This window comes from Pleurodeles waltl, chromosome 3_1, assembly GCF_031143425.1.
Source record: "Pleurodeles waltl isolate 20211129_DDA chromosome 3_1, aPleWal1.hap1.20221129, whole genome shotgun sequence".
Classification (NCBI taxonomy): domain Eukaryota; kingdom Metazoa; phylum Chordata; class Amphibia; order Caudata; family Salamandridae; genus Pleurodeles; species Pleurodeles waltl.
Genome location: NC_090440.1, coordinates 153,410,986 through 153,423,418, shown reverse-complemented (window position 1 = coordinate 153,423,418; position 12,433 = coordinate 153,410,986). Strand labels below are relative to the sequence as shown.

The 12,433-nt window shown below is 54.0% G+C and overlaps 1 protein-coding gene across 3 annotated transcripts in view; it reads left to right on the top strand.

Moving 5' to 3' along the window:
- The window catches only part of LOC138283857 (mucosa-associated lymphoid tissue lymphoma translocation protein 1-like), a 977,541-nt gene that overhangs the window by 887,131 nt on the left and 77,977 nt on the right, over window positions 1-12,433 (top strand). For all 3 annotated transcript variants that reach the window (XM_069222019.1, XM_069222018.1, XM_069222020.1), the window contains one exon: window positions 446-595. In XM_069222019.1, coding sequence (XP_069078120.1) covers window positions 446-595 — 150 coding nt within the window. The remainder of the gene's footprint in view (window positions 1-445; window positions 596-12,433) is intronic.

Below are 12,433 nucleotides of genomic sequence, written 5' to 3'. Positions count from 1 at the left end.
GTACGCAGTTGTAAAGTTTAAAGGTTTAGAGGGATGTACACGTCTCAGAGGGTAGGTGGCCTCAGAAGGTAAGAACACAAAACTTCTGCCTCTGGTGCAGTTCAAATACGTTTGTGCTATACATTGGAGAAACGTCAAGATGGGGTTCACAGTAGGCTACGGTTTGTAGTTTTCCGAGAGCTGACAATGTAGAATAGCAACCTATTCTGTTTACTGTCTGTAGAACATAGAGATTCTAAACCAGTTTACTTATTTAAAAACAGCAGAGTAACAGTGTACCAATACCCTTCCCATTTGCATACATTTATTTCTATTCTAAATTAGATTCTCCCATATCTACACACCTTTAAGAATGTTCACAAAATGTTTTTGATAATCAGTTACAAATAAGAATTAGTACTATCCTTGGCTGCTTATTGATATATATGTTTTCTTTTATTCTCAGATATTGGTCGGGATCCCCTGGTGACTGGAAAACAGGCCATGGAAATAAAGCACACGCTAATAGAGCCGCGGTCGCTGTGTGACAAAATATGCACGACTGGGTACACACAGGAGTTCCAAGCACGAAACAAGCTTTGGGGTCACTCCGGTGGTAAGTGATATATCAACTAATATAATTTATTATGAGAAAAATCTGTTTCTTGCAGTTCATTTTCACTAAATCATTGAGTCTTTCATAGGAAGTACGTCATTTAAAAAGTGACTATCCCAAAGAAGATTCTTTTGAAGAAAATGTGTACAGCCGAATAATTGTCGGCAGTTATGTTTAGTTGTAAGTGGGTTTTTTAGGGCAGTTGACGAAGTTAGTGGTCTTAAGACTGTTAATGTTTCTTTCAGTGTGTCACACGCAGTTGTAGCTAATAACCGCTGCATATATCCTCTTACATTTTACATACATTGTTCTGAAGTTCTCCAAAGTTATTTCTTCATCTGCTACAGAATAGTGGTTTTGCTGAACTATTTTTCTTTTTTTGATAAACAAATTATATATAACATTTAATCCATGGTATCCCTGTGATGCATTTCTAGAACTAATTACATGGCAGCTTGTTTTAGGAATAAACTTTTTTAGGTAACACGAAGTATAATCTTCCAGGAGTAGGAAATTGTAGAATAATAGGTAATGTCCTCGAAGGAACATGGTAACATTAACAGTACAACATGGCATCATGGCAATCAGTATATATTTTTTTTATAAACATAGTTTATCGTTTTTCAAGCACCAGTAAAATACATTCAGTTCTACAGTGTCACAGATAATGCCACATATCATAGACCTAAAATAATCAGTCATCCAAATCCAGTCTATGATATTCCCACCATTTACCCCAGATGTTTGTATGTTTTTGTGAGCAGCCTCTAGCAACATAAATGGCTTTTTCTTATTGAGCACACCGGTCCAGTCCTGCCCACCATTCAGCCACTGAGGGAAGGTTTGTGGATTTCCATTTCTGGGCAGTGTCTTGCTCGGCGACTTGCGTGCCTCCCCAGTAAGCATGTGCTCTGCTCTTTGGCCACCTAAAGTCCTCCATCAGTGCTTAATTTGTGCTTGTTCTTTCCGGTGCGTAGCACCGGCACTTATTTCTGAGGTCCGGCGCTTAGTTTTCTGTCTCAAGAATTTATTGCGAGCAAAAGACACGTGGGAAAATGGAGGAAGAGAAAAACGAAAAAGCGTCACAAAGGGAGAAAGAAGAAAGCTGCAAGAGTGAGCTGAAGGGGCAGGGAGTGACTGAATATGCATTAAAGGGTCCTGAGATGGCCTTAGGATTACGCTGCCTCAGTATTATGTGCTCACTCTTTTAATTGCAGCAGCCGCATGTTTAAGAGGAGAGCTTTGAGCACCGGCACCTTTTTATTTACAAATTAAGCACTGTCCTCCATCAAGCTCAATAGGGCGACCATAGGGTAAAGGTCTGTTGGCCATTCTAGTACTGACAATAGCTGTTACGCAATCCTTTGCCATTATCTGACCATCACATGACCGGACCAGACAATATGGAAAAAGTCTGTATCTGGTCTGGAATAGCGCAAGCAAATAGCCTGGGAAACCAAAGCTTTAAGTATTGGGCCTTGTTTTTTCATCATGGCCACTGATGCTACTTTGGGGTTTTATTTTCTGCTAAAATAATTCTTAAGGAAGGTGTCTACTAGCTATCATATGCCTGGGTATTGTCCAGAGAAGAGGTAGGTATTCTTTTCAGAATATTTAACAAAGAGTCTGTTTTGTTTTTTTGCCTTGAGATCTAGGACAATTACAAGTAGTTGGCTTATTTTGACCTAAGTAACAAGAATGTAGGTTGATGTGGAAGTCGCTCCATTTCTTCTTGTGGTTTTTAGTGAGAGAAAAGCTGCTGTCACTAATGTAAACAGTTTTCTCACTTTTATGATAGATAAGTTTGAACTTGCCATACTTAACATGATTCCCTAATCTGATAGGGTGCATTCAGTAGAGATTGTAAAAGCTATACACACAAAAGGTGTGGAGAGATGATTGATATGGGCACATTCAATTAGGTTGTGACCCTAACACCATAAATAGTTTAACAGAAGATCTAATATGTTGATAGAACTACAGGGGTTTCCTCCTTTACGGAAGAAATGGTCTCACACACTTAATTGTGTCATCCTTCATCGTAGACCACCCTGGTAGGACAGTGCCACCTGGGCTGACTCAACCTCTTGGTTTGGACATACCAGAGGGAGTTCTTAGATATAGCTTATGGGATAGTACTGGGATCCAGATCAGTAACAAACTGCCGGTAGTTTTCAGCTTAAATAAGGGTGTCCGTTGGTATGATTACAAACATAGGTCGTCAGTTGGCATGAATATAAAGGCTCAGCCCGTCATTACAACAGCCAACATGTTTCTGCCCTCACTCTGAGCCTGTACAGGTCTGGGACATTCTTCAGGGCTATGGATCCCTAGTTATATGGAAAACTGGCACCTGATAGGGAGAGATTACATATTTAAACATATGACGACAAATTATGTCAGAGTTCACAGAGAAACTATAAGGTGAACATGCAAAGTGGAAAACTGAAAACCACTGCACACTATAGTGCTTTAATTAGATCTAAAACCACTGCAAACCACTGCACACTATAGTGCTTTTACTGGTTAAATACGTTAACACGTGTCCATATATTACTTAAACTAGATGCTATTCCTGACACTCTACTCGGTTCTATCAGTGCATCCTAACAGTAAACTGTGCAACTTATGGCACATCGTGCTGAAAAACCACATCCTAAAAAATCCTTACCCTATAATGGAGGGGTAACAGCCACTGGTCTGGGGAAGGAACAAAGGGGGTCATTCTGACCCTGGCGGTCGGTGATAAAGCGGCGGCCAACCCGCCAACAGGCCGGCGGTCAAAAAAATGCAATTCTGACCCTGGCGGGAACCGCCAACACAGCCCGCCGCATTAACACTCCGACCGCCACGGCGGATCAAACAAACAGCGCGGCGGTCACCGCCAACAGCCAGGCGGCAGACAATGTACCGCCCACCCTATCACGACCCACCAATCCGCCACCTTTTCCGGGGCGGGAGCCCCGCCGATAAAAACACGGCGGAAACAGACATTTTCAATGGAAAACGCTCACCTCGACACACTCCACGCGGAATCCGGACAGCATGGAACCCGAATTGAACATCATACCTGCTCTCGTCTACCTGCTCATCTACCACGAGTACGAACTCCGGCGCAGACGTCAACGGTGAGTACTGCACCTACAACACACGGGAGGGGGGAGGAAGAAAGGTTATGGGCATACACATATGCGACCCCCCCAATATGTACACACCAATGCAGAGCAGGAAGTCACAGTGACACCACACAAAGCCCCTTTAAAAATACAATGACACAACCAAATTTGGAATAAATTTTCATGTACAAAAAAAGCACCTGGAAATAATTGAGCAACCGTGAAAAATATTTACAAAAACCAAAAAGATATACACATCAGTGTATCACTGAAGTAACAAGTCCTGCACATCCTACGAATCTAACATGTCCGTGGGCCAAGGTTCTGCGAAACAAGGGCAAAGCCCACACACGAGACCTGAGTCCTTTGGAGAGAACACTGCAGGGGCATCCGATGTCAAAACTACAGGCACCTCAGGGGGAAGGGAAGGGGGGGCCACCACAGCCACATGAGTCCACGACGCCAGATCCACGAGGAGCCACCATGCCCACTGTACCATCCTGGGGAGTGCAAAGCCACAGTCTCTCAAGTCTCTGCAGTGGGTGGGTTGCCCACTGTGCCATCCTGGGGAGTGCAAAGCCACAGTCTCTCAAGTCTCTGCAGTGGGTGGGTTGCCCACTGTGCCATCCTGGGGAGTGCAAAGCCACAGTCTCTCAAGTCTCTGCAGTGGGTGGGTTGCCCACTGTGCCATCCTGGGGAGTGCAAAGCCACAGTCTCTCAAGTCTCTGCAGTGGGTGGATTGCCCACTGGACCATCCTGGGGAGTGCAAAGCCACAGTCTCTCAGGTGGATTACAGAGTCCAGTGGTCAAGGGGGAGGCATGGTGGGCACAGTGAACCATAAACAGTGCCTGAGACGGCGGGACCCAGCGCAGCGGTGCATGACATGGCGATGTCCAGCGGAGCGGTGCTTGAGACGGCGGGGCCCAGCGGAGCGGTGCTTGAGACGGCGGGGCCCAGCGGAGCGGTGCTTGACAGGAAGGGCCCAGCGGAGCGTTGCTTGAGACGGCGGGGCCCAGCGGAGCGGTGCTTGACAGGAAGGGCCCAGCGGAGCGTTGCTTGAGACGGCGGGGCCCAGCGGAGCGCTGCTTGACAGGAAGGGCCCAGCGGAGCGTTGCTTGAGACGGCGGGGCCCAGCGGAGCGGTGCTTGACAGGAAGGACCCAGCGGAGCGGTGCTTGAGACGGCGGGCCCAGCGGAGCGGTGCTTGACCGGAAGGGCCCAGCGGAGCGGTGCTTGAGACGGCGGGGCCCAGCGGAGCGGTGCTTGACAGGAAGGGCCCAGCGGAGCGGTGCTTGAGACGGCGGGGCCCAGCGGAGCGGTGCTTGACAGGAAGGGCCCAGCCGAGCGGTGCTTGAGACGGCGGGGCCCAGCGGAGCGGTGCTTGACAGGAAGGGCCCAGCGGAGCGGTGCTTGAGACGGCGGGGCCCAGCGGAGCGGTGCTTGACAGGAAGGGCCCAGCGGAGCGGTGCTTGAGACGGCGGGGCCCGGCGGGGCCCAGCGGAGCGGTGCTTGACAGGAAGGGCCCAGCGGAGCGGTGCTTGAGACGGCGGGGCCCAGCGGAGCGGTGCTTGACAGGAAGGGCCCAGCGGAGCGGTGCTTGAGACGGCGGGGCCCAGCGGAGCGGTGCTTGACAGGAAGGGCCCAGCGGAGCGGTGCTTGAGACGGCGGGGCCCTGTTCAGCGGTACCTGTCTTCACGGCGGGGCCCTGTTCAGCGGTGCTCTTCTGCACGGCGGGCCCTGTTCAGCGGTACCTGTCTTCACGGCGGGGCCCTGTTCAGCGGTACCTGTCTGCACGGCGGGGCCCTGTTCAGCGGTGCTCTTCTGCACGGCGGGGCCCTGTTCAGCGGTACCTGTCTTCACGGCGGGGCCCTCTTCAGCGGTGCTCTTCTGCACGGCGGGGCCCTGTTCAGCGGTACCTGTCTTCACGGCGGGGCCCTCTTCAGCGGTACCTGTCTTCACGGCGGGGCCCTGTTCAGCGGTACCTGTCTTCACGGCGGGGCCCTGTTCAGCGGTGCTCTTCTGCACGGCGGGGCCCTGTTCAGCGGTACCTGTCTTCACGGCGGGGCCCTGTTCAGCGGTGCTCTTCTGCACGGCGGGGCCCTGTTCAGCGGTACCTGTCTTCACGGCGGGGCCCTGTTCAGCGGTGCTCTTCTGCACGGCGGGGCCCTGTTCAGCGGTACCTGTCTGCACGGCGGGGCCCTGTTCAGCGGTGCTCTTCTGCACGGCGGGGCCCTGTTCAGCGGTACCTGTCTTCACGGCGGGGCCCTCTTCAGCGGTGCTCTTCTGCACGGCGGGGCCCTGTTCAGCGGTACCTGTCTTCACGGCGGGGCCCTCTTCAGCGGTACCTGTCTTCACGGCGGGGCCCTGTTCAGCGGTACCTGTCTTCACGGCGGGGCCCTGTTCAGCGGTGCTCTTCTGCACGGCGGGGCCCTGTTCAGCGGTACCTGTCTTCACGGCGGGGCCCTGTTCAGCGGTGCTCTTCTGCACGGCGGGGCCCTGTTCAGCGGTACCTGTCTTCACGGCGGGGCCCTCTTCAGCGGTACCTGTCTTCACGGCGGGGCCCTCTTCAGCGGTACCTGTCTTCACGGCGGGGCCCTGTTCAGCGGTGCTCTTGCAGTATGTCAAGGGAGTCATACCTTGCCTGGACACCCTGCTCACTCGCCCTCCGACCGTGCTGTGTCAGGCCCCTTCGGGGAGTGAGTCCTGGGCCCTTTGGTGTCGTCCCTTGCAGCCGGGATGGGGCTTGTGGGGCCCTCCTGCTCCGCACTCCTGGTGGTTGTCCTCTCCGCCCTGCTGTCCTTCCGCTCCTTAGATGGGGCTCTCGGGCCCTTGCCTCCCCTGGCTGCTGTGGCCGGTGAAGTGGCCGGAGTCACCTCCTTGGGGGCAGCCGTCTCTGTCCGCTCACGGCGGCCCTTCAATTTCCGGGTCCTCTTGCCTGGGGGGGGGGCTGGCTGTCCCCTTGCTGCTCACCGAAGTGTTACTGCCGCCAAAGGGTGGACTCCACATGCCATGCACCACTTGCACTGTAGTAGTTGGGCTGGTGGTGGCTGAGGTGCCCTTGGGACTTTTCCCAGTTGGAGGGGGTGGGTCGGGGGAGGGAAAGAGGTCAAAAGTGGAGAGGTAATTTTTCTTGGGACCAAGGTAAGGGGTAGGAGTAGTGGTGAGAGAAGTGGAGGAAGAGGATGTGGTTGTATGAGAGCCAGGTGTGCTGTCCTTGGGTGCAGGTGACTGGGACGTAGGCTGTGGTGAGGTGGTTGGCTGTTGTTTGGGTGTCTGCCTGCGTTTATGTGTCTTGGAAGAGGGGGTGACAGACACAGTGGGAGAGGACACAGGGGACGTGTAAATGCCAGTGGGGGTGGTGACTGCAGGTGTGCGGACTGTAGTGGAGGGTTTGCTGGTGGTGGAAGAACTGGCTGATGTTGGGGTGCATGCAGGTGTGAGTGTAGACGTCACAGGGAGGGAGGAGGGAGACGAGGAGGACGGGGACACAGAGGTGGTAGTGAATGTTGATATGTCTGCATCTGTGTGTTGCTTGGGTGAATGCTTGTGTTTTCTGTGGTGCTTATGTTTGGATGAGCTGGCCTTGGGTGTTGAGGTGTGTGCAGGCTGGTCTGATGGTGTGGATGGGATAGGTTGAGGTACAGGAGACAGAGAAAGGGTGGAGGCAGATAGAAGAGGGAGACTGGAGACAGGGACAATGGCTGCCGTCAGTGCTGAGGCCAGAGCAGTGAACGCTCGTTGATGGGCAGCCTGACCCGAATGAATGCCCTCCAGGTAGGCATTGCTCCGATGCACCTCCCTTTCCACCCCCTGGATGGCATTCAGAAGGGTAGTCTGCCCAACAATGAGCGTCCTCACCAGGTCAATGAGCTCCGCACTGAGGGCAGCAGGGGTAACAGAGGCAGGGGCTGAGGTGCCTGGGGCGAAGGAGACGCGCGCCTTCCTGGCCGAGCGGCCACGGAGCGAAGACTGAGGGGCTGCTGGGAGGGCGGTGCTGGTGCGCTGGGTGGCGGCTGTACCTGTTGTTGCGGGGGGCACAGATGGTGCCGCCCCCGCTAGGGAGCTCCCAAACGAGGACGTGTCCGTGTCGCTGGTGTCTCCACCGGCCCCCGTTGTGGTGCTCCCCTCGCCCTCCGGATCACTGGTGCCCTCGGTGTCTGTGTCAGTGCCCACCGGGGCCTGGTGACCTGCAGCTCCCTCCTGCTCCGACGCCAAATCTCCTCCGCCTGATGATGCTAAAACACAAGAAGACAAAGATTTAGGGTGGGGGGAGAAATGAAACAAAGTTGAGTGCATGCCTTAGCAATACCCTTTGCGGAGAGGACAGACACAGGTGCCTCGTGCACTAAGTCGCGAACTTGGGGTACACTACTCAGTACTTCTGACTAGGCAAACAGGTCTAGGGACAACACACGCGCACATGTGTGATGCTGGAGCATGGGTAGCTGCACTTGGCACCCTACAGAGGTGGGGGGCGGGGGCACAGGGCCATGCCTAAGGGAGCGGACTACACTACAGAGAGCGCCCGGGCCTAATGTCACCCACAGCCCTCCTCCCCCACCCAGACGCCTCCAATGCGCATACAGATAGGAGAATGTGTGGATACTCACCCCCTTGTGTCTGCTGTGATGTCCTCAAGCGCCCATCCAAATTAGGGTAGGCCACCGCCAGGATCCGGGACATCAGGGGGGTCATGGTGCGACTGGCACCCCTCCTAGGTCGGGAGGCCATCCCCAGCAGTGTTTCTGCGGTCTTCCTCGTTCCGCGGCGGATGTCCTCCCACCTCTTGCGGCAGTGGGTGCCCCGTCTGTTGTGGACCCCCAAGTTACGGACTTCCTTGGCGATGGCACGCCAAATATCGATTTTCTGGTGGGCGCTCACCTGTTTGACATGTACAGGGTGGGAAAGAGAAACCGTCACATATCTGCATGTTTGGAGTACATGCCCCCCCCTCCCCAACCTTGTCATGGTTCCCATTCTCTCATCTGTCGTGCGTTGCACTCCCCATTCCCTCCACACCCCACCAACTTACATCCCCCCCCTCCACACAGTTCAATGTGCACTGAGTGTACTCACCTGTTGGTCTGGAGGACCGTAGAGTTGCGCATACTGGGGGAGGACCCCGTCCACGAGCTTCTCCAACTCTTCTGAACTGAAGGCGGGGGCCCTTTCACCAGTAGCAGCAGCCATTGTCACTTCCAGACCGAGTTCACAGCAGCACTTGCAGTATAGGTCCTCTCCTGTGGATGATCAGGTCTCGAATGATTGAGCAGATAGGAAATGGCGGTCACGCCCGCGGCGGTGCGTACCGCGGCGGTGCGTACCGCGGCGGTGCGTCCCGTGACCGCCGGCGCACATCGTCATTGGCTCCTGAAACCCATAGGCTTCAATGTTAACCAATGCGTCTTCGCACAACGGTCTTCGACCGCCTACCGCCACGGTGTGCCCCGCCAGCGCAGTGACCTCACATCCCATTGTCCCACTTCACAGGTCAGGCATCGGCCATTTCAAGGGCCCACATGGCTTAATTTCTAATGCGTCACACAGGCCTAGGCCTTGCAATGGCACACATACAAACATATCAAACCATACATTTACCTGTACTGTGCAAGCTGTGTTGTACGTACCTGTGAGTGGATTGACTCTGTACTCCATATTCTCCTTCCTAGGCACCGTCCGCTGGGACTAGCGATGAGAAGGAGGAATCCTCGCGTGGACCGGCCGCTGGTGGACCTGTCCACAATGGAAGAACACAACATAATACTACGATACCGACTTGACCGAGCCTCCATCCATGAACTGTGTGCCCAGCTGGAGCCAGCCCTGATGTCCCCCATCCGCCAACCCACAGGAATTCCCCCTCTAGTGCAGGTTCTGTCTGTCCTCCATTTCTTTGCAACTGGCTCATTCCAGACAACAGTGGCCATGTCATCTGGGATGTCTCAGCCTATGTTTTCCAAGATCTTATCCAGAGTGTTGTCTGCCCTGATGAAACTCATGCGGAGCTACATCATTTTCCCAGAGGAGGGTGATTTGCCTACAGTGAAAGCTGATTTCTATGCCCTTGGACACATCCCCAACATCATTGGTGCAATTGATGGGACCCATGTGGCTTTAGTCCCCCCAAATGACGATGAACAGGTGTACAGGAACAGGAAGAATTACCATTCAATGAATATCCAGGTGGTCTGTTTGGCTGACCAGTACATCTCTCATGTAAATGCCAAGTTCCCAGGGTCAGTGCATGACGCGTATGTTATGCGAAATAGCAGCATTCCCTATGTGATGGAACAGCTACAGAGACAGCGTGTGTGGCTAATAGGTGACTCTGGTTACCCCAACCTGCCGTGGCTATTGACCCCAGTGAGGAATCCCAGGACCAGGGCAGAGGAACGTTACAATGAGGCCCATGGGCGTACTAGGAGGGTGATTGAGCGAACCTTTGGGCTCCTGAAGGCCAGGTTTAGGTGCCTGCATATGACAGGTGGATCCCTAATGTACTCACCAAAGAAGGTGTGCCAGATCATCGTTGCGTGCTGTATGCTCCACAACCTGGCTTTGCGACGCCAGGTGCCTTTCCTGCAGGAGGATTGTCCAGATGGTGGTGTTGTAGAAGCCGTGGAGCCTGTGGAGAGTGAAGAGGAGGAAGACTCTGAGGACGACACAGACAATAGGGACAGAGTGATACAACAGTATTTCCAGTAACACACAGGTAAGAATCACCCACGCCATTTCACAATTGCTTATAGCCTCCTGCATCTGTACTTTCTGTAGTTCCCCACAGATGTTTTTCATTAATTTTTGCCTTTCCCTTCCCTTCTCAGTGCTGTCTGACTCAGTACCTGACTTCTGCTTGGTTCGCCCATGAACTACAGCGTATTGACATTGGTATGTTGTCATGACTAATTGACAGAACAGAAATGGAACAGTAATATGTAATACATTTGTTAATAATACAGCATGACTCAAAACAGATTTGTGTGCAAAATGTGATTTATTTACAGTGCTAGATATAGGTACATGTGATTCTAAGGGTGATGGGTGGGGGTGGAGGAATATCCATGGCAGAGTCCAGTTCTCAGTCTCACAGGTGCATTGTCCTTTTGCCTGTGGAAGGATGGAGCATAGGCAGTTCATGGTTGGACAGGGTGGCAATGTGGGACAGTGGGAAGACTTGAGGGGGTATGTCCTGCTGGCGGGGGTCTTGACATCCTACTCTGTCTTTTTTTTTGGTCTCAGGCTCCTCTTACGGGGTGGTTGTTCTTCAGCAGGAGGTGGGGTTCTGGGGGGCTGTTGAGGTGTTGGGACCTCCTGTCCACTAGCGCCGGCGGAGGTGGTAGGCTGTTCCTGGTCCGGGCTAGTGACAGGGGCCCTGTGTGGTGCACCATGGTCCCGCAACCCGTCCTCTATCCTGTGGAGGGCCAGGACGATGGTCCCCATTGCGGTCCCGATGATTCTCAGCTCCTCCCTGAACCCCATGTAGCGTTCCTCCTGCTGTGCCTGGATCTCAGTGAACCTGGCCAGTACCGTCGCCATCGTTTCTTGGGAGTGGTGGTATGCCCCCATGATGGTGGTGAGGGCCTCTTGGAGAGTGGGTTCCCTGGGCCTCTCCTCCCCCCCCGTCGCACAGCAGCCCTCCGAGCTGCCCGGTTTCCCCCGGCCTCTGTCCCCTGGACGGTGTGCCCGCTACCACTGCCCCAGGTTGTTGTTGGGGTGTTGGGTTAGCCTGGGTGCCCTGTAGTGGCAGACACACCGCTGATTGAGCTGTCCTAGAGACAGAGGCATGGGCCCGCTGGGTGGGAGTTGTGCTGGTGTTGGCAGAGGGGGTCGGGTCTGGTGTGGCCTGTGGCTGCCTGAGGGGAACCGACTGCCCAGAGGTCCCTGATGGTCCGGGCTGGTCATCAGGTTCACTGTCGACAGAGCTGCTATCCTCAGTGTGGGCCTGTTCCGGTGGTGGGATGGACACTTCTGGACCCTCCTGGCTGGTGTGTTGTCATTCGGGTCCTGCAGGGGGTAAGACAGTTTGGTTATTGTTTCTGTGTGTACAATAGCGTGCGTGTTATGGGTGCCCTTGTCCCCCAGTGCAGGCATTCCCTTGAGGGAGGTGTTGTGAGGGTAGTTAGTGGGGGGGGGGGGGTTAGTGCAGTGGTCATGCTTAGGTGATGGGTGCCCATGATTTGTGTTGGCATGCAGGAGTTGGTGTTGGGATGGGTGGGTTGTGCTGGTGAGACATTGTCAGGGAGGATGTGTGCTGGGGGGTTGGGGGTGAGGGTGGGGGTGTGGGTTGGCATGCTGGTGGGGTGGGGGGGATATAGTAGTTGAGATTGGACTTACCAGAGTCCATTCCTCCGGCTACTCCTGCGAGGCCCTGAGGATGCAGGATGTTCAAGACGTCTTGCTCCCACGATGTGAATTCGGGAGGGGTGGGTGGGGGTCCGCCGCCAGTCTTCTGGACCGCGATGTTGTGCCTGGAGACCATCGATCGGACCTTCCCCCGTAGGTCGTTCCATCTTTTGCGTATGTCCTCCCTATTCCTGGGATGCTGTCCCACCGCGTTGACCCTGTCCACGATCCGCTGCCATAGCTCCGCCTTCCTAGCTATACTGGTGTGCTGCACCTGCGAGCCGAAGAGCTGGGGTTCCACTCTTAGGATTTCCTCCACCATGACCCGGAGTTCTTGGTCCGAAAAGCGTGGGTGCCTTTGGGGTGCCATGGGGTGGTG